Source organism: Eutrema salsugineum, unplaced genomic scaffold, assembly GCF_000478725.1.
Source record: "Eutrema salsugineum unplaced genomic scaffold, Eutsalg1_0 scaffold_9, whole genome shotgun sequence".
Classification (NCBI taxonomy): domain Eukaryota; kingdom Viridiplantae; phylum Streptophyta; class Magnoliopsida; order Brassicales; family Brassicaceae; genus Eutrema; species Eutrema salsugineum.
Genome location: NW_006256342.1, coordinates 11,777,530 through 11,799,116, shown reverse-complemented (window position 1 = coordinate 11,799,116; position 21,587 = coordinate 11,777,530). Strand labels below are relative to the sequence as shown.

Sequence of the window (21,587 nt, the reverse complement as noted above, 5' to 3'; positions counted from 1 at the left end):
AGTTAGGTGGATCCATTCAGAACCGTGCTTGGGTAGAAGCTGATGAAGCATATGCTTCAGGGCTGGTAGGTTTAAATATTTTTTAGGGGCCAAGTTTCTTAAAGATGAGTTAGAGCAGATGGCTGTAATGCGTGTGGAGTCACCTTTATGTTCAACATTCGAAGCTTTTACAGCAGCTTTTTATTCTTTTTTCCTTCAACTTTTGGACATAATTTTAATTCTTTATTAAAAAAATTTCTTAAGTTAAACATTTTTTTTCTTTAAAAAATTTAAAGGGTCAAATTTTTTTTTACGCTATAGTCTCACAAAACTCAGGAACGGCTCTGGATCCACTCCAGTGATAAATCATCTTCTATTTACGGATGATTCTCTTTTCTTCTCTCTGGTAAATCCAAAATCAGAGAATGCGATAAAATCAGTTCTATCTTTGTCTGAGGAAACTTCTGGTCAAGCTGTTAATCTGAATAAGTCTGCAATAACATTTGGAAGAAAGGTCAATATTTGAGTGAAGACTCAGATGAGACGTATTTTGGGAATACATAACAAGGGAGGGAATGGCAAATATCTTGGTATACCAGAGTAGTTTGGTAACAAAAAGATAGAAATGTTCAAGTACATTATCGAAAAGTTGAAGGAGAAAACTCAAGGTTGGAACAAAGAGTTTCTTTCACCTGGAAGAATAGAGGTTTTATTAAAATTTGTTGCTCTTGCCATGCCAGTATACTCCATGAATGTTTTCAAACTCCCAAAAGGAATCTGTGATGAAATCAACTCTATTTTGGCTAGATTTTGGTGGGGATCTAGAACAAATAGGAAAGGAATGCATTGGTTTGCTTGGGATAGATTAAGTCTCCCACAAAAAAAGAGGGAGGATTGGGTTTTAGAGATATTGAAAGATTCAACTTTGCCTTGTTGGGGAAACAGATTTGGAGATTGATGCAGAAACCAAATTGCTTAATGGCAAGATTAATCCTTGGCATATATTACAAGAATGGAAATATTCTCACGGCAAAGTTGCGTAAGAAAAATTCTTACATTTGGAAGTCTCTCCTTCAAGGACGTGATCTTGTGAAGCAAGGGCTAAGATATGTAATAGGAGATGGATCGACCATAAGCTTGTGGACCGATCAGTGGCTCCCTACTCATCTACTGAGAGCTCCGACACAAAGAGGCTCAGAAGAAGTTCAAGGATTGGTTAGTGAACTGTTCAATGACACTCGAACAGGGTTGAATGAGGAGAAAGTCAGAGAATTAGTAAGCACTGAAGATGTTGAGAAGGTTCTTGAAATCAACCTTTTCTGTCATGCTACAACTGATCTCTTAGGTTGGCACTACAACAAATCAGGTATCTATACAGTGAAATCTGGTTATTGACTTGCCACTCATCAGCAAATTAATCAAGGTCCTATAGCTCCTCCGGGTAATGTTACCACTAAAGCAACCATATGGAAGCTAAAAACAGCCCCAAAGATAAAACACTTTTTATGGAGACTACTATCTGGTTCTTTAGCAACTGGGGAGGCTTGTAAGAGAAGACATATTAGTCGGGATTCTCTATGTCTAAGATGTTGCCAGGAAGAAGAAACGACGAAACATCTGTTCTTTGATTGTTTATACGTCCAATCTATATGGAGAGGATCAGGGCTTCCTATTCCATCAATTTTTGATCCGACAATCAGTTTGGAATAAAAAATTGAGGCTTTATTCTCCAACCATTCCACAACTATGTCAAGACAGACTTATCAACTCACCTTATGGGTCCTTTGGAGACTGTGGAAAAGTAGAAATACATTGGTATTTGAAAGATATTCTATACCATGGGAGCAAATACTTCGATATGCAAAGAATGATGCGAGAGAATGGCTGAATAATAATGATTATATATCGTCCCTTCAAGCTAATGGGAGACCTACCATGTTGCAAGGACAAGGAATCAGTCATCGTCAATGGAATTTACCACCTGAAGGATGGACCAAATGCAACTTTGATGGATCTTTTGTTTGACAAACTCGGTTTCTAAGGCAGGCTGGGTTATCAGAGATGATAGAAGAACATACTTAGGAGCAGGACAAGCATGGAATCAGAGACAATCAAGGGCTTTGGAAGTGGAATTTCAGGCACTAATTACTGCAATGCAGAACTGTTAAGGTGCAAAGTTTTTCGAAAAATGATCTTTGAAGGAGATTGCAAGGTGTTGATGGATCTTATCAACAACAAGACTCTGGATTTCGGTATGTTCAACTGGATTCGAGAAATAAGATTTTGGAAAGCAAAATTTGAAGATGCTAAGTTCATCTGGATTCCAAGAGAGAGAGTAATCAAGCTGCAGATATCTTTGCAAAACAAAGTTTTCCAGACAAATATTTCCAACGTTTATCATAATTATGTACCTCAGGCAATTTCAAATGCCTTACATTGACCATAGGTCGATAGCTCAACTGGAAAGGTACCCTGGGATAATCCAAGAAGTCACAATGAGTGGCAGCTGGGACAGATAAATTATTAGAGGCTGGTCCAAGCCTAGGGAGATATACAAGCATTGGCCCAGAACTTCTTATCCAAAAAAAAAAATACCTTACATTGTGACTTTATCTCCATAATATAATAATAAAGCAGATGTTAAAGAAAAAAAAAAGTAAACACCACAAAGATTATCGCATTTTCTTCTATGGAGACAGAAGAGAAAGCTTTAAGATGGACACATTTTGTTTTTTTTTCATGTTCATTGGTAGGGAGAGTTCTAATCAATGTCATAAAACACTAGAAAAAATTAGATAAAAATGGAAGACTTTTTTTTTTAAAAAAAAAGAGGAATTTTGATTGAATATTCTAATTTTTTTGTATATTTTGAGAAACTAACCCATTAAAAATCTTTGAAAAGTAACTTTCTTAGGTAAAAAGACAATTATATTCATCATGATTTTTTTTAGAGTAAATTATAACAAATACAATAATTAATTTCTTATTATTTTTGGAATAAAAATATATTGTAAAATAAATTATAGCAAATATAACAATTTTTTTTCTAAATAAATATATATTGTAAAATATTCCATAATTCCTTGCTCATCACCCAACCTCTTCTATAAACCCAAAAAATTTAAACCATTTTTATGTATAACTCTTTTTTTTTTGCAAACTCGGTTTTCACTCGAGTAAAGCCTATTTCTTAATTAAAGTTTCTCAAATTGAATCTTTCAAATATCTTATTATCCCTTAGATTACGGGATCATATCTATGATAGAATTATGTTGAATTTGATAATAAAAATCTATTTCTAAAACTTAAGAATATTATTTTTTTAAATAAAAACCAACGCATAAATTTTTAAATTATCAATTTTTATGTTTTAAATACAATGTAAATAATTAACTAGATTTTATCATGATTCATATTTTTTATTTATCTAAGGTTTTCTATAATTTTAAATAGTAAAAAGTTAGTTTTCAAAGATTTTTGAAAATGGGTTAGTTTTCAAAATGTATAAAAAATTTAGAATATTAAACCAAATCTTAATTTGGCACCCAGGACTTGTTTACCGTAAGTTATGCCATTTTCCTTGAACAAATCCGGACGGTTTTGGTATTGTCACAGACACTACAGATACCAATTTGGTTTAACGACGAAGGATTTGGTTTGAGGTGCAGGAGCCTAAGAGTGATTTGGTTTCGACGAATCCTGAAACGCAACCCATTGTTAATGTTGCTGTTACAATGACTTCTAATCCCCAAGAAGACTCTCTCACTCCTGTAGCCAATAATGACACTGTCTCCACAGATAAAACTGTATTGGAGGCTCTCCCAACCACATCAATCTCTACTCAAAAGACTGCAGCTGTCACAGAAAGTTTACCTCTTTCCTGGATATTACTATCGAAAATAATTCCCTTGAAAAGGTTGCAGGCATTTCTGATCAGTTCTCTTCTCCATCTTTCGCTCAAAGTGAAGATGACGTTATAGCCATTGCCTCTAAAGCTAATGGGTCAAGCCCTCCCTCCGCTCTTTTAACTGAGAAATCTTCCTTTTATTTCAACTCATTTCCTAGTGCTGATATTTTTGCTCTTTTTCCACCTATGGTTTTTGGTGATTTTTTTGATAAGGAGTTTTCAAGAGTGATGATTCTGCAAGTCATCATAAATTCCGAAGAGGTAGGCCAATAAAACCTTCTCAAAAGATGAAAGATATGCAATCGTCATATGGTCGTGGTCGTGGATCTCGTTAGCCATTCCTCCTTTTCAGCTTTTGGTCCTTAAAAAAATTTTGGTAGATTAAGTTAATTTTTAATCTTTTTTGGTTTTTTCTTTTCTTTAATTCATTAATTTTAAAAATGTTCTTTTTTAAAATTAATGAAAGCTTTTTAACCAAAAGAAAAAAAAAAAACCAATTTGGTTTAACAAAAAGAATTCTATTAAATTAAATTAATCATTCCTGTGTGTCTGAGCGGCTAAAACAAAAGCAGCGGAAAAGGGAATATTCTGTCTGTCTTTGTCTTCCCACTCCCACTTCCACTTCCACTTCCAGGTCGCGTCGCTTCACTCTCCATTGCAAAGAGAGCTCGATGCCCTTTCATCTCCACCCCTGAAACCTTCGTAATTTACTTCAATTGCCACTATACCTTACTTCATCTTCTCCAGTGAGCTATAATGGGGATTGCAGATTTAACACTTTTCTTCTTATTCTTCTTCTTCGTCTCCTCTCCCTCGTTGCTTCTATCTCAATCACAGCCTCGAGAAATCGACCCACAAGACAAAGCCTCTTTATTGATTTTCCGCGTCTCGATTCACGACTCGAATCGAACCTTATCGACATGGTACGGCTCAACGTGTTCTAACTGGACAGGTCTAGCTTGTCAGAATCCGACCGGAAAAGTTCTCTCCCTCACTTTATCCGATATGAATTTTTCCGGTCAGATTCATCCATCTCTCTGTAAGCTCGCTTCTCTTCAAAGCTTGGACCTTTCTCGGAACAATTTCTCTGGAAACATTCCTTCCTGCTTCGGTGCGTTGCGTAATCTCAGGACACTCAATCTTAGTCGGAATAGTTTTGTTGGTGCGATTCCCGGAACATTTGTTAACCTTAAGGAGCTTAGAGAACTTGTTCTAAGCGAGAATAGAGATTTAGGTGGATTGATTCCTCACTGGGTTGGAGATTTGATGAATCTGGAGAGAGTTGATCTAAGTTTCTGCTCGTTTCTTGGAGAGCTACCTGCGAGTTTTCTGTATTTGAAACCTCTCAAGTACTTGAATCTTGAGAGAAATAACTTGACTGGTACACTTAGAGATTTTCAACAGCCATTGGTGGTTCTTAATCTTGCATCGAATCGGTTTTCCGGTACATTGCCTTGCTTCTACGCCTCTCGTCCGTCTCTTAGTGTACTGAATCTTGCTGAGAACTCTCTGGTTGGTGGATTACCTTCTTGTTTGGGTTCTTTAGAAGAGCTGGGTCATCTGAACCTTTCCTTCAATGGCTTTGGTTACGAGATATCTCCAAGGCTCGTATTTTCTGAGAAGCTTATGATGCTTGACTTAAGCCACAACGGGTTTTCAGGTCGTCTCCCTAGTAGAATCTCGGAGACAACTGAGAAACTAGGTCTGATTCTTCTCGACCTCTCTCACAATAGGTTCTCTGGTTATATACCGTTGAGGATCACTGAGTTAACGAGTTTACAAGCGTTGCGTCTCTCTCACAATCTTCTAACGGGAGCTATCCCAGCTAGGATAGGAAATCTGACGTATCTCCAGGTCATTGATCTTTCACACAATGCATTAACCGGGTCAATCCCTCTCAACATTGTTGGCTGCTTTCAGTTGCTTGCTTTGATGATCAGCAACAACAATCTCTCTGGAGAAATCCAGCCTGAGCTTGATGCGTTGGATAGTCTGAAGATAATGGACATAAGCAACAACAGGATTTCCGGTGAGATTCCGCTTACTTTAGCCGGCCTGAAGTCGCTGGAGGTTGTTGATATCAGTTCAAACAACCTCTCAGGAAACCTCAATGAAGCTATTACTAAATGGTCCAACCTCAAGTATCTCTCTCTAGCCAGGAACAGATTCAGTGGAACTCTTCCTTCTTGGTTGTTCAAGTTCGACAAGATCCAAATGATTGACTACTCCAGCAACAGATTCTCACGGTTTATACCGGACGATAACTTGAACAGCACACGGTTCAAGGATTTTCAGACCGATGGATCTGCAGAGCCACCAGGGAAAGTAGAGATCAAGATATCAGCAAATGTGGTTGCTAAAGACGAACTAAGCTTCAGCTACAATCTATTGTCCATGGTTGGGATTGATCTTTCTGACAATCTATTACATGGAGAGATCCCAGAAGCTTTGTTCAGACAGAAGAACATCGAGTACTTGAACTTGTCTTACAACTTCCTTGAAGGTCAGCTTCCTCATCTAGAGAAGCTACCAAGATTAAAGGCCTTAGATCTTTCACACAATTCTCTATCAGGTCAAGTCACTGGAAACGTCTCAACTCCTCCAGGATTGACTCTTCTGAATCTATCTCACAACTGTTTCTCCGGAATCATCACTGAGAAAGAAGGGCTGGGAAAGTTTCCAGGCGCTTTAGCCGGAAATCCGGAACTGTGTGTTGAATCTTCCGGAACCAAGTGTGATCCGGCAGACATTGATGCATCACAAGAGGAAATCTATCAAAATGAATTGGTGGAAGGACCGATATCTATTTGGATATTTTGTTTGAGTGCGTTTATTAGCTTCGATTTTGGAGTGTTGGCTATCTTCTGTTCAGCTCGTGCTTGGAGTTATATTCTTCAGACCAAAGGTTAATGGCAAAGAGAAGATTGATTTGATGTATATTAAATTCTAACACACATTTGTCTGTTGTCTGAGTGAGATGTGAAGTTGAAATGCTTGTTTGTTACTAAATTCTCAGTCTTGTTATCTTCCAGAGTTTCTCTGCCTCTCTCAATGTTACTTGTGTATATAATTTGACCGGTTTGGATTTACATTAACCGGAGACATTGGCCATGTTCGACTCGCCATGTTCTCATGTGATTTGGTTCTTGTTCTATTTATGATTCAGTTTATGATTCAAGTAAGGATCCTAAAACATTATGTAAGCTAATTTGACTAGAGTCCATTAGTGTTGAAATCAGCTGTTTAAGAAATATATTATTACTTCCAAAAATCACAAGTCAAGCAAACTAGGCTATGTGGTTACTAAAATTATTAAAAAAATCCAAACTACTGTGTCAAAATATCAAAAATTCTCAATGTGTTTTTGAAATTATCTGAATTACCCGGAAAATCAAATATCAAAATAGACTTTTACTTAATTTAACTTCCTCCTAGACATGTTTTGTTACCTGGATTTTTCGTTACATAATATATCATATATTATTATAAAGTGGATAATTATCCACATAACCTACTTTATCAAAGTCGGTTTCTCCTCTCTTCCCTATAAATATGTCATTCTCATTTGTACAAGTTTGATGTAAATTAAGTAAATGAAACTTAATTAAAACAATTTTTTCTCATATCGTTTTCATTGCTCTCTCTCTCACTCTCATATTATTTAATATATTATATTTAACACGTTATCAGCACGAACGGTTCTTATACCCAAAAAAATAAGATTTAAATTTATGTTTATTTCAAGTTTATGTATTATTTCGGGATGATAGGCTCTGCCTTCCCCGAACCGTTAATTTAAATTTATATGCTATTTATTTATATTTAAGTTTACAGGAAGATAGGCTCTGACTTCTCCGAACCAGTCGTTATGATAAGCTATGCGTTCACGATATGATCATATGGTAGACTATGTCTCCTCAGATCATATATATGAAGTAGAAGGTTAAACCTCCTCCTTGATATTATGTTTATGAAATATGGTAGGCTCTACCTCTTCAAAATTATGGTAGGCTCTGCCTCTCAAAAATATGGTAGGCTCTGTCTCCTCAAATTATATGGAAGGCTCTGCTTCCTGTATTATTTTAGATTTTATGCTTTTATTATGTGTGAGAATTAATTTTTTATCATGTTTTTCTCGAAAAGCAAATTTTTAAACTGAAAGTTTGCTAAATTTATTTTGATAAAATTATATACAGTTATAATGTCAAATTTGGCGAAGCTCAAAATCCCTGCCCTTGATGTATCTGGAAAAAATTATATATCATGGGCAGTAGGTGCAAAAATGCATCTAAGAAGAAACGGGCTTCTCGATACCATCGATAAGTCAGAAACGACATCAGATGAGTTAAATGCAAATGCCATGATATTTTTCTCCACCACATCGATAATAGTTTAAAAGAAGAATACATCACGAAAGAAGATCCTGCAGATCTTTGGCAATCTCTTAAAGATAGGTTTGATCACCAAAAATATGTAATCTTACCAAAAGCCAAACATGAGTGGCTGAACCTCCGGTGTCAGGATTACAAAACTGTTGGTGGATATAATTCCGCTATGTTCGGAATTACTTCCATGATGATGTTATGTGGAACAGGAGGTAAGTGATTCCGACATGATCAAAAAAACTCTCCAAACATTTCATCCTGAAAATGTAATCCTGCAACAACAATACCGGGCAAAAAGTTACACCACTTACTCGGAGTTGATGCAAGTCCTCCTTGTAGCTGAACAAAATAATCAGCTCATGATGTTAAACTATCAAACTCGTCCAACTGGATCATCGCCATTCCCAGAAGCGAATGTTGCGTCATCTAATCAAAATAATAGAACCGAATGCGGATGCGGGCGTGGTTGAAGCCGTAACCGCGGTCGCGGACGAGGTCGTGGACGAGGAAGACAAAACGATGTTGGTCGGGAAGCAGGAAAGCAAAAATAAACTGCTTGTTAAAGATGCGGCATGAAAAATCATTGGGCAAAAACTTGTCGTACGCCAAGACATTTAGCCGATCTGTACCGAGCATCACAAGATGCCAAAGAAAAGGATAAAAGAAAGAATTTTGAAACCGATTTCATTTCTGATGAAGCTGGACCTTCCTTTGATGGCATAAGTGATTATACTCATCTTGATATCGCTGATTTTCTTGTTGATCCTGATGAATCAACGGAAACAAAGCGATTAAGATCAATGTAATATAATGTCTTTATGAAGAAGATACGAAAACTAATGTAATCTTAAATAAGAATGTAATATATTTTTCTAAACATAAAAAAAAAGGTTTTTCTTAATGTAAAATAACTTTTAAAATCATGTTTTTGATTTATTAATGCATTTTCTTGCATATTGTGATTTAGACTATGACATCGTTTGAGATTCAGGATGGAGATACATGTCTAGCCGATAGTGCTACGACACATACTATACTTAAAGATTAAAAGTATTTCTCCTGTCTCAAAATAAAGGACTCCGCCGGAAGCGTGGGTACTATATCTGGTAATGTAAATATTATAAGTGGCTCCAAAAGAGCTAATTTTTCAATGCCAAGAGGGACAAATTTTGAAATAAATGATGCATTATATTCCCCCGAATCCAGTAGAAACTTGCTAAGTTTTAAAAATATCCGAGGAAATAGATATCATATAGCAAGTACAAATAAGAATGGCATTGAATATCTTTGCATTATATCTGAGAGGAAACACGTATTGGAAGAATTACCAATTATGTCCTCTGGGTTATATTGCACAAAAATAAATATGACTGAATCCTATGTTACAGTAAACCCGGGCTTTACTAGTACATTTAGAGTATGGCATGAAAGATTTGGCCATCCTGGATCAGTCATGATGAGAAGGATTGTGCGAAATTCGAGTGGCCACCCATTGAAAAGCCAAAAGATTTTTCAATCGAAGAGTTTTCATGTCAGGCATGTTCTCAAGGAAAACTCATAACTAGGCCCTCGCCAGCCAAAGTTGGGAATGAATCTCTTGTATTCTTAGAGAGAATACATGGTGATATATGTGGGCCGATTCACCCACCGTGCGGGCCATTTAGATATTTCATAGTATTAATTGATGCATCTAGTAGATGGCCACATGTGTGTTTATTGACCACAAGAAATATGGCTTTCGCAAGATTTATTGCCCAAATAATCAGGTTGAGAGCGTAATTCCCTGATTATGCCATAAAGAAAGTCAGGCTTGACAACGCTGGTGAATTCACTTCAGCAGCCTCTTTAATGACTATTGTATGTCATTAGGAATCGATGTTGAATATCCGGTTCCACATGTTCATACACAAAATGGCATGGCTGAGTCTTTAATAAAACGGTTGCAATTGATAGCAAGACCGTTAATATTGAGAACAAAACTCCAAATTACTATATGGGGACATGCTATATTGCATGATGGGGCATTGGTCCAGATGAGACCAAGTGTATATAATGAATATTCACCAATACAGTTAACATCTGGTGAGGAGCCAAATGTATCCCATCTCCGTATATTTGGATGTGCGGTCTATGTCCCAATAGCCCCGCCGCAAAGAACAAAAATGGGACCACAAAGGAAATTGGGAATTTATATCGGCTATACGTCCCCAAGTATAATTAGATGTCTTGAACCGGTAACTGGAGATATGTTTACGGCACGTTTTGCCGATTGCCACTTTAATGAAAATGAATTCCCAGCATTGGGGGGGAGGATCAAGAGAATCACCAAAGGATATCACATGGTGTACACAAACCTTGGCTTATCTCGATCCCCCTACCCATCAACGCGAAATGGAAGTTTAGAAAATCATACATTTGCAAAGGTTGGCAAACCAGTTACCTGATGCGTTTACAGATACGAGAAGAGTGACAAAATCATATATCACCGCTGCTAATGCTCCATCAAAAATAAATGTTCCGGAACTAGTTATTGATGGAAATAAAGCAAATGAACCGCAGGTTCAATTAAAGCGGGAGAGGCCAATGGGTTCGAAGGATAAAAATCCTCGAAAGAAAAAGAAATTGGGAGACAAGGTTACAGAAGAACCAGTTAAAGAAGTTCGTCTAGAAGACGAACATGATACTGAAAAGTATGAGATTTCCATTAACTTCACCCAAAGTGGGACATTATGAGCTAGAAGCGAGATAAATGATACAAATAGAATATTCTCCTTTTCGGTATCCAAAGAAATTGAAAATGAAAACGATGATCCAGACCCAAGGTCCGTGTCAGAATGCCAAAAAAGACTTGACTGGAAGAAATGGCAGATGACCATGAGAAATGAATTAATCTCCCTGAATAAAAGAAATGTCTTTGGACCTATAATCATTACACCTAAAGATGTAATGCCTGTTGGGTGCAAATGGATCTTTGTGAGAAAAAGAAATGAGAAAAACGAGGTCACACGATATAAAGCCCGACTTGTGGCACAAGGTTTTTCTCAAAGATCGGGATTTGATTATGAAGATACATATTCTCCGGTCATGGATGCAATCACATTCAGGTACTTAATGAGCCTAAAGACATATAAAAATCTAGACATGTACCTTATGAATGTTGTGACTGCATATCTATATGGATCACTTGATAGTGAAATATACATGAAAATCTCAGAGGGAGTAAAAATCCCAGAAGGATCAGAGATGTCTGAAGCATCTAAAGACATCTGTTCGGTCAAATTACAGTGATCACTTTACGGACTTAAACAGTCTGGACGCATGTGGTATAATCGCTTAAGTGAATATTTGTTGAGTAAAGGATACATCAACAATGCGATATGCCCTTGCATATTTATTAAGAAATCCTCATCAGGATTTGTGATCATTGCTGTATATGTTGATGACCTGAACATGATCGGAAGTCAAAAGAAGATTGATGAGGCAAGAACTCACATGAAAAAAGAGTTCGAAATGAAAGATCTTGGAAAAACAAAATTTTGTCTAGGGCTCCAGATTGAACATTTCCAAGATGGGATATTTGTGCATCAATCGAATTATATCAAAAGGGTGTTAAAACGCTTTAAAATGGATAAAGCAACTCCTTTGATTACTCCAATGGTCAATAGATCACTTGATATTAACAAGGATCCATTTCGACCTTGTGAAGATACCGAAAACATATTAGGTCCTGAAGTACCTTATATGAGTGCTATCGGTGGGCTTATATATCTTGCAAATTGTACTCGACCAGATTTAGCTTTTGCAACTAATCTACTTGCAAGATACAGCTCATCTCCTACGCGCAGACATTGGAATGGGATAAAACATATTTTTCGTTATCTCTATGATTGATCTGGGTTTATTTTATCATAGAAACCCCGAAGTTGGTCTCGTTGGTTTTGCAGATGCAGGATATTTATCAGATCCGCATAAAGCTCGATCGCAAACTGAATATGTTTTCACAGTTGGTGGAACGGCGATCTCATAGCGTTCTCAAAAACAGACTTTGGTCGCCACTTCTTCAAATTATGCGGAAATCATTGCTCTTCATGAAGCATGTAGAGAATGCATATGGCTCAGATCCATGACTCAAATATACAAGGTGCAAGTGAAATAGTCATCGATACGGAACCAACAAAAGTATTTGAAGATAATGCTGTATGTGTTGCTCAACTCAAAGAAGGTTTCATCAAGAGCGACACAACAAAACATAGTCCTCCAAGGTTTTTCTCTTACATTCAAAAACTCGAGAAAAATCAAGAAGTGGATATCCAATATGTTCGCTCAAGTGACAATGCAGCAGATCTCTTTACAAAAGCGCTTCTTACTACATCATTCAGAAAACACGTTCAAAGCATTAGAATGCGCCGACTGCAAGATATATGAAGAAAAATTATATCTATCAATTTCAGAAGGAGATTACATTAAAGCGCTTCTTACTACATCATTCAGAAAACACGTTCAAAGCATTAGAATGCGCCGACTGCAAGATATATGAAGAAAAATTATATCTATCAATTTCAGAAGGAGATTACATTACTGTATTCGTTTTTCCTTGTCATGGTTTTTATCCTATTAAATTTTTTCATAATAAAATTTTTAACGAGACAGTACATAATACATTATTAGTGATAAATAATTAAAAAGGAGTATTATAAAGTGGATAATTATCCACATAACCGACTTTATCAAAGTCGGTTTCTCCTCTCCTCCATATAAATATGGCATTCTCATTTGTACAAGTTTGATATAAGTCAAGTGAATGAAACTTAATTAAAATAACTTCTTCTCATCTCGTTTTTATTATTTTCATTGCTCTCTCTCACTCTCATATTATTTAATATATTATATTTAACATATATTACATTTGTTTCGTCATAAGATGTTTTAGAGGTTTTTTTCAAAACATCTTATGACACAAAGAAAATAATACTTTAGCATTTGTTCCAAATTTTTATTTACTATTACTCGTCCTGATATCCAGATCACATACTTCCAATTTTTTGTAAGAAATTATTCAACTTATTATTCACTTAAAATTCGATATGTTTGTAGATGATAGAGATGTCAAATTGAATAAAAATTAATAAATTAATTTAATGCAATTAAATATTCAATCCAATCATACTGGAAATTTCGGTGTGGTTGCAAATAGATTTGGATATTAATCAACAGTCCCTTATCTTTTTTTTTTTGTCAAATCAACAGTCCCTTAACTAAACAACATTTGCAAAAATATTATTCATCATGTAATTTTCGTTTCACCAGCAAACTACAGCTAAAAAGAAAATGGCATGTGATTTTCACACAAACGTAGCTTTCTTTAATCGGTGAAGAAAAAAAGCAATTTTCGCCGCAAAGAAGTTTCCTGTAAATCCCACACCTTGATCAGTGTTAATTTCTGGGTCAATTTTCTCCAAAATCGGTAACGAATTTGTTCACCTACAATCCGTTCTTCAAGATCCAAAACTCAGAATCATGCTTTCGTTATCCTCTTCTTCGTTGGTACTTCCGAATTTACACTGCAATGGTTCTAACCGATCATTCGTTGTGGGAAGAAAGAGTATTAGTTCGTTGCGTTGTTGCATAGCCACTAAATTCGATGTAATATTCACAAAAAATTCCGCCTTTATCTGCCATTGATAACCTCGGCTCATACTTGTCTTTAGTCTTTTGATTCAAATGTTTGAACTTTGAGTCGTGTCTAATATTTTGATGATTGATATCTGCAGAGTCTCTCTAAATCAGGAGGAGGTCTGCGTAAACAGCTAGAGCCTGAGAATGATTCCGATGTTCTTATAGAATGTCGAGATGTTTACAAATCATTTGGGGAGAAACATATCTTGAAAGGTGTTAGCTTTAAGGTATAACTTTGGTTTTGTCATTATACATTCAAACTCAAGGTAAAGAAATGTTGTTAGTGATTTGCAAAACGATTGATTTTAGCTTTAGGCTTCTGTGCTATCTGAGAGGTTTTCTTTGCTACTCTTTTCCTTTAAGGATCACATTGACCTAGCCTTATGACATAAGAGTGTACTGGTTTGGATATTTGTAGCATGGAATTGGTAATGCTCTTTTATCATAGTTTAAACTCTTGAAATCCCGGGCTCGTTCTCAGATACACGGCAAATAATTGTACATTAGAAGTGGTAAAGATTGCCTTTCTTTTTAACTGAATGTTTTTCCTGTTAAACCTTGAATTCAATGAGAGCCTATGAGGTTAATATTTTAGATTATCCAAGAGTCTTCAGATTTTGGAAAGTCACACAAAAGCCACCACGTTGTAACCAGTTTTTAGTAATGCAGATTAGACATGGAGAAGCTGTTGGGGTGATTGGTCCTTCTGGGACTGGAAAATCAACAATTTTAAAGATCATGGCTGGTCTTCTTGCTCCAGACAAGGTCTGCAACTGTTGCAAGTCGTGCATTATTTTTTTCTCACTATCTGGCAGATTATGGATTGTCTATGATGATTGGTATGTAGGGAGAGGTTTATATACGAGGGAAAAAACGAGCTGGTTTGATTAGTGATGAGGAAATATCAGGACTTCGTATTGGCTTGGTAAGTGCTATTCTGAGATAGAATTCCTCATGAGTCGGGCATTTTTGGTTTGGAGTTGGGCATTTTCGGTTTGGAGTTTTGTATCAAATGGCTATTTTACTATCTTACAGGTATTTCAGAGCGCAGCTCTCTTTGATTCTCTAACAGTTCGTGAAAACGTTGGTTTTCTTCTGTAAGATGTTATCCTTTGACCTCAATTCTAGCCAAAAGGTGGCTAATACTTTTTTGTTATCCTATCGTATTTATTAAAGTCTTCCATGTTAACTACTCGCAGTTATGAAAAATCAAAAATGTCTGAGAATCAAATATCTGAGCTCGTGACACAAACCTTGGCAGCTGTTGGTTTGAAGGTATCCTAATTATTGATAGTTTGATAAAATTTTGCATCAAATGGTGATTGTTTAGTTCGGATAGAAACATCTGATTCCTTATGAATTTTTGTTTTTGTTTTTAATAAGATCAGGGGGTTGAGAATCGACTACCTTCTGAGCTATCTGGTGGGATGAAGAAAAGGGTTGCTTTAGCTCGCTCACTAATTTTTGATACAACAAAAGAAGTCATAGAGCCAGAGGTAAGTCATCTGAAGAATCTACTCAAGTTCATGAAGGTGTTTCTTCTCTAGAGGCTTGACTCCTAGTTACATCATGTGCTGCATTTTTCTTAGGTGCTCTTGTATGATGAGCCAACTGCTGGACTTGATCCAATTGCATCAACTGTAGTTGAAGATCTTATACGGTCTGTTCACATGACGGATGAGGATGCACTTGCAAAACCTGGAAAAATCGCTTCTTATCTGGTTGTCACCCATCAACATAGCACCATTCAAAGAGCTGTGGACAGGTTCTGCTTTTTAGTACCTATTCTTGAAAAAACATTTCGCAGCTTTTGATTCATCCCTTGAGAACTTTTTGTTTCTTCTATTCAGGTTATTGTTTCTGTATGAAGGAAAGATCGTTTGGCAAGGAATGACAAATGAGTTTACAACCTCAACAAATCCAATAGTTCAACAGGTCCCTAATTTTCACATGTTCAAATCTAATTTCAAACAAGATTTTGTCAAGAGACATGGAGATACTTCAGATGCAGTTTAAATCATTTGTTTTCTTGTATGTTTCAGTTTGCTACAGGCAGCCTCGATGGACCAATCAGATACTAAGGGATGCAAACCAAGACAATATTGGATCGAAGAAGTGGTGAGGCATGGTGATACATTGTCTGGATTCTGGCAAACATATGCCAATTAGTTGAGTTGTGTATGTAGCCTCTCTTCTTGCTCCCATTAAGATTCTAAAGAAACTGTTTAGAGCAAATGATTCAAAAGAACTTCAATTCTTCCAAAAACAAAGCTTAGCTTACTTGTAATCTAGTGAAATTATTATAACCATTGGGTTTGATGTGCCAAAAACAAGATCCGCATTCTCAGACATTCTAAAAAAACTGATACACTTGTCAACTCTAAGGAAACTGTTTAGAGCAATTGATTCACAAGATCTTCAATTCTTCAAAAACAAAGCTTAGCTTACTGTAAACAAGTGAACTTATAATACAATTTGTTTTAAAGTGTCAAAAACAGGGTCTGCATTCTCAGACATTCCAACAAAACTGAAACTAATCAAAGGCTCTCTCTATACACACACACACATTACTCGTTATAGAAGAAGAAAAGAATGGATTTTTGTTTTCTTTTCAACTACCCAACTTGAAAGCATCAACAAAGAGACCTAAACAAACACCAGCTTTCCAGAAATTCATAAACACAACAAAAGACTGCAACTTCCCAGATAACAATGTTGAAGAAGGCTTCTTATACATCAGCATACCGATTCCTTCAATCGCAGCGACAACAATTCCTGCAACTAGCACGTCCCAGTCACCGGTTTGGCCAAGAATCGTTGCCAATGCATTTGCAGTGTAGAAACCAAGAAGCAGCAGAAAGATCTTCATTGGAAAGTTTTTTCTTGCAGCGTTTATTTTCAGAAGCAACTGGTTGCCTAACGCAAGCGCAATTCTCCCTAATCTTGTGCTGCCTAGACCTGTTCTGTCTCCATTAATCTCTTGTCCTCCTCCATTATCTCCAGGAACAGAAGAAGAAGAAGAACCTGTGTCTAACGCAAACGCTATTCTCTGATTTTCTCTTCGAATCTGAAAACTATTGTAGAGAAATTCAATATCAAAACCAAAAATTGAAATCCTTTACCCCCAAAACTTAAAACGCTTACCTTTTCATGGGATTAAGCGACGAATCTCTGTGATGGTTTCTTCTGTGGAATAAATTTATCGTAAAGGATCGACCTTTTCCAGTTTCAATGATTGATAACGATGATGGCAAGACGCGTGAGACATGAATTTGATATGCCATTCGAGCCAGAACACGGTTTCTGAGATTTAGGTTTTTTTTTCTTTTTTAAGTCACAGTGATCAATTGGATGTGTGAGTAACCACCGATTGGTTTAAAAAGAAATGGCGAGAAGCCTACTGATACTATGAAGCTTGAGAAGAAGATCCTGTTCGTGGCTGAAGAAATCTCCAATATATTAAAGTGGGGGTATTATTGAACACTTGGCAGCTCTAAAATTAAAGTTGGTATTTAGCTATATTATTAATTCGTTTAATTTTAATTCTTCTACTATTTCAGTATTTCTATAGCTAAATAGACCGTTATTTCCTAAAACACATTTAACTGCATTAAATTTTTCAAATACGTCTTCTTCATATATTAAAACTGCATATTTCTATTTATAATTTTATCAACCATTACCTTTTTATTGAGTTGTTTGAAAATTTTTTTTTGGTATTATTTATATATTATCTTACTAACTATTATTTATACATGTTGAATGAATAAAAGTTACAATAATAACCATTTACAGAAAAGTATAATCATTATAATTTCGTTATTCATTATTTAAAAACGTATAAACATTCCTACATTAGTTAATCATTTATCTAATTCGTATATAACCATCAACAATTTTATTTTTAAAAAATTTAATCAGTATTGATTGCTCATGTTTTAAAAATCTTACTCAAATATATTCTCATTAATAATTTATAACAATAATTTAAACTTTAAACGGATAAAGTAAGTACCTATATTTTCGCATATTCTACATTTAATTCTTTCGTTCCTATAAATTCGAAAGGTGAATATTTTCTTAGAGGAATTTTCTAAATAACTAATAACAATATTTTAAACTTCAAACGGATTAAGTAAGTATCTATATTTTCGCATATTCTACATTGAATTCTTTGGTTCCTATATTTTCGAAACATAGATATTTTCCTAGATAAATTTTCTAAACTACTAATAACAATGATTTAAACTTCAAACGGTTTAAGTAACTATCTATATTTTCGCATATTCTATATTTCTAAACCTAAACCTAAACCTTTGGAAATTTGTTAAACAACTAAATAAACATCCATATTAGTAACTCAAATTGCGGAAGATATATATATTTATTCCTAAACGAAGAATAACCGAGATCCTTGGATTATATTAACAAGAAGAAAATTCTAAATTAAATATTTAACCTAGCGATACCATGTTCTCTCAATTCCGTATATATATAGATGTACATTTCTCCAATACTTCATCATCCCTCACCTTTCAATACATTTCTGAATCTCAAATTTCATCTTGCTATTATGTCTTCTTTCACCGATCTCTACTCCGTGAAGCCCTTCAAAACTCAATGGAGAGTTTACGTGAAGATATTGAAGGTGTGGAAACAATACTTGAATGGTGTAGAGACGTTGGAAATGGTTGTTGTTGATGAGAAGGTATACTATCTATGTTACTTTTAAGAACTTGTACTAATCTATATATTTTACGACTGTTTTCATTTATTTTCAGTTTCATACAAACCTATGTATCTTTAAAGCATGCATATTCTTTTATATATACACATAATCAAACCATGCATGTAACTTTGAAGAAGGAGTTCATCAAGAAAAATGAAAATCTGTTAGAGGAAGGTGCCTCTAGAATTATCACAAATTTTCTAGTGGCTCATAACGGTGGTAAGTTCAGGACCCGCCCTCACGTTTACAAAATCCTTTTCGCATCAACAACATCTGTCAAACCGGCAGAAGAAATGGATCCAAGAATCTTAGGTTTCAAGTTCGTCAAGTGTAGTGATATTCACGAAGGCAAAGTGAATCCAGATTTCTTGATAGGCAAATTTGTTTAATTACTAAATTATTTATTGGATATATAGTTTGTTTGCGTTATTATAAAGTACTAACATGATTTTTTTTACCTCATATGCTATTGGACAAATTGTGAGCATTGGGGATGTGGAGATCTTGAATGTTGGAAAGAGACAGACAAAGAGGCTTTCTATGGAGATCCGTGATACAGAGTTAGCATTTACATTACTAAACTATCACTAATGCTCTATATCTTTACTATTTGTGTTTAGTATCCATTTTTCCTCAATTTATTTATCAATTTCAATGTAGAAATGTTCGACTTAATTGTGTTCTTTGGGGTCAATTCGCTGAAAATCTTGAAACTGTGGCTCAACATGCAAATGATGCTGTGATCGTTGCTGTTTTGCGGTTTGGAAAGTTAAAACTTTATCAAGGTGTTTGGAGTGTTGGCAATTGCTACAACTGTTCAATGGTCATTACTGATCCAGTCTTCCCAGAGAGTTTGGCTTTTAAAGAGAGGTAAAACTAATTATCTCCATGTTTTTATTTACTTCTCAAGTTTTATATTCTAATAACTATGTAATCTAATCTATACAGATTGCCAAAAGATGGTTTAACCCTGACCTATACCCATCCAAATTAGTTGACTATTGTCAATTCTGTATCAGTAAGGGACGATTTCTTCTTGCATAGTCCTCGAAGGACTATTAGCAAGATTATTGCTGCTTCTGAGGTAATTATATATTATGTCAGTTCAATTTTTATAACATATATTTGATTCTAATATCATTATTCACTTTCAAAGGTTGTCAAATGTGTTACCATGGCCACAATTATGTCTATTGACACTGAGTTTGGTTGGTATTACATGTCATGCGAAGCCTGTTCGAAAAAGGTTCTCCCTCATGATATGGATTACTTAAAAGAACTGTATCCTGGGAAAACATTTAAGAAACAATTGTGGCAGTGCAAAAAATGCAATGAGGATGTTGAGAATGTTTATCCATCGTAAGTCTGTTATTGTATTTATGTTATAGTAAAGTTTTGACCTTTTATTAATTTTAACTTATACTATTTCAAATTATGATAGGTTTATGTTGACTTTCCGTGTCATGGATAATACTGGTGAAACCAAATTCCTCTTATTTGATCAAGAGGCAAAAGAAGTTGTCAACCAAACTGCTGCTCAGTTAACTCAGTCTGTTAATGAGGTTCATATTTATACTGCATTTGTCCATGACAATTTTTTTGTTTGATCTATTTAAATTTTATTAAATTCCTCTTTGTTTAGATTCAGGATCCTGATGTCTTGCCCTTAGCTTTGAGCAATATTTGTGGTAAAACGTTTCTATCAAGATTGCAAAAGCAGGTTCAAATATTGTTTTCAATAGTGACACACTCAAGGTCATCAACATAACTACACAAAGGTATTTGGTTAAGGAGTTTTCTGAATCTCTACTCCTCAGGTACAGTTATATCATTTTGTTATCAAAAAATATCTATACACTAATTCTTTATTTTTGACAATTCATTACTTTCACTTTTCGTAGAGCACTCCAAGTATCAAGATAGAGGAAAAAGCTCACAATACTCTTGATGGAAAGGTCTATTTGTGTATTCTGTTTTCTTACATTCATGTGTACTATTATATAATACTTTCATTGATACAGATTAATTAATATGTTATAGGTTCCTCTAATGATTATGGATGATGATGATTCTGAAATTACACCTACTTCTAAGCGCAAGAGCAATGAAAAGATGGAAGTGATTAAGGATACTGATGAGTATTCGGCTGCAAAGAAGAAGTGTAAGGATGAGAAAACTGTTGAGACTAATCCAAGTATTCTGCCCCTTAAGACCGTGAAGACAGAGAAGCCATGATTTAAGAACCGAAATCAGTTATTTTAACTGTTCTGTTCTGTTTTAATCGTCTGAATAATTGTTTCTTTTATCATTGTTTTTTATTCTACTTAGCTTTTGGATGATTTTTTTTGTAATCGGATGGTTATTTTTTAATTAATATTATGATGTCGTACCATTTTTCACACCATTAGTTTTTTGTTTTACTCTGTATATCGTTTTAGTAATTTTCTAATTTGTATTTGAAATCTTATGACCATCATTCAAATGAAATCAATAATATATTAAATAGTAGTCAAACATAATTAGCTTATAATCAATTTGAACGTATTACTCTTTATTAATTTATGGAGTATTATTTCAAAAACTGTAAAGAAATTAAATATACTTATATGAATCTATATATCCAAAGATCCGCATAGTTACTAACCGAAAACAAATTCCATCAATAGCTAAAACTGATAATGTATTATAACTTATATATTTTAACCTTATTACTTACTTTACTTAACTATAATTATCCTTTTCATTTGGCAATTTGTAACTAAATTGATTCTTTCTCTATATTTACGATCTATTTTTGTGGATTTAGATATATGAATTTAAATGTAGAATATTTGTTTTCCTATTCATAAGGGATCACATTTAGTTTGAATTTTCGAACAAACAACCATTCATTCATATAAGTCAAGTTTTC

General features: G+C 34.9%; 4 protein-coding genes across 4 annotated transcripts; 3 read left to right on the top strand and 1 right to left on the bottom strand.

The window, feature by feature from the left end:
* The first annotated feature begins 4,486 nt into the window (after positions 1-4,486).
* Positions 4,487-6,935, top strand: LOC18009137 (leucine-rich repeat receptor-like protein CLAVATA2). The gene has a single exon (XM_006391501.2). The coding sequence runs from the start codon at positions 4,643-4,645 to the stop codon at positions 6,794-6,796; it is 2,154 nt and encodes a 717-aa protein (XP_006391563.1). The 5' UTR covers positions 4,487-4,642; the 3' UTR covers positions 6,797-6,935.
* A 6,684-nt stretch (positions 6,936-13,619) lies between these two features.
* On the top strand, positions 13,620-16,264 carry LOC18009139 (protein TRIGALACTOSYLDIACYLGLYCEROL 3, chloroplastic). Its single transcript, XM_006391500.2, has 10 exons — positions 13,620-13,914; positions 14,043-14,174; positions 14,617-14,712; positions 14,795-14,872; positions 14,983-15,044; positions 15,147-15,222; positions 15,336-15,443; positions 15,537-15,712; positions 15,798-15,882; positions 15,990-16,264. Exons 1-10 carry the CDS (start codon positions 13,789-13,791, stop codon positions 16,026-16,028), a joined length of 978 nt encoding a protein of 325 aa, XP_006391562.1. The 5' UTR covers positions 13,620-13,788; the 3' UTR covers positions 16,029-16,264.
* A 131-nt stretch (positions 16,265-16,395) lies between these two features.
* Positions 16,396-17,388, bottom strand: LOC18009344 (ycf20-like protein). The gene is made up of 2 exons (XM_006391499.2): positions 17,092-17,388; positions 16,396-17,021 (listed from the first exon to the last, which is right to left on the bottom strand). The coding sequence occupies exons 1-2, from the start codon at positions 17,229-17,231 to the stop codon at positions 16,559-16,561; spliced, it is 603 nt and encodes a 200-aa protein (XP_006391561.1). The 5' UTR covers positions 17,232-17,388; the 3' UTR covers positions 16,396-16,558.
* A 1,132-nt stretch (positions 17,389-18,520) lies between these two features.
* LOC18008623 lies at positions 18,521-20,911 on the top strand. Its single transcript, XM_024154921.1, has 7 exons — positions 18,521-18,655; positions 19,671-19,760; positions 19,833-20,035; positions 20,118-20,238; positions 20,319-20,396; positions 20,578-20,631; positions 20,717-20,911. The coding sequence occupies exons 1-7, from the start codon at positions 18,521-18,523 to the stop codon at positions 20,909-20,911; spliced, it is 876 nt and encodes a 291-aa protein (XP_024010689.1).
* Positions 20,912-21,587: the final 676 nt, after the last annotated feature.

Bases quoted from the DNA above. Each gene is read 5' to 3' on its own strand.
- LOC18009344 (XM_006391499.2), bottom strand. From the start codon at position 17,231: ATGGCATATCAAATTCATGTCTCACGCGTCTTGCCATCATCGTTATCA. The intron at 17,022-17,091 runs GTAAGCGTTTTA...TCTCTACAATAG, and splicing joins TCGCTTAATCCCATGAAAAG to TTTTCAGATTCGAAGAGAAA.
- LOC18009139 (XM_006391500.2), top strand. From the start codon at position 13,789: ATGCTTTCGTTATCCTCTTCTTCGTTGGTACTTCCGAATTTACACTGC. The intron at 14,713-14,794 runs GTCTGCAACTGT...ATTGGTATGTAG, and splicing joins GTCTTCTTGCTCCAGACAAG to GGAGAGGTTTATATACGAGG. The intron at 14,873-14,982 runs GTAAGTGCTATT...ACTATCTTACAG, and splicing joins CAGGACTTCGTATTGGCTTG to GTATTTCAGAGCGCAGCTCT.
- LOC18009137 (XM_006391501.2), top strand. From the start codon at position 4,643: ATGGGGATTGCAGATTTAACACTTTTCTTCTTATTCTTCTTCTTCGTC.
- LOC18008623 (XM_024154921.1), top strand. From the start codon at position 18,521: ATGTCTTCTTTCACCGATCTCTACTCCGTGAAGCCCTTCAAAACTCAA. The intron at 18,656-19,670 runs GTATACTATCTA...CATCCAAATTAG, and splicing joins TGGTTGTTGTTGATGAGAAG to TTGACTATTGTCAATTCTGT. The intron at 20,632-20,716 runs GTCTATTTGTGT...AATATGTTATAG, and splicing joins ACAATACTCTTGATGGAAAG to GTTCCTCTAATGATTATGGA.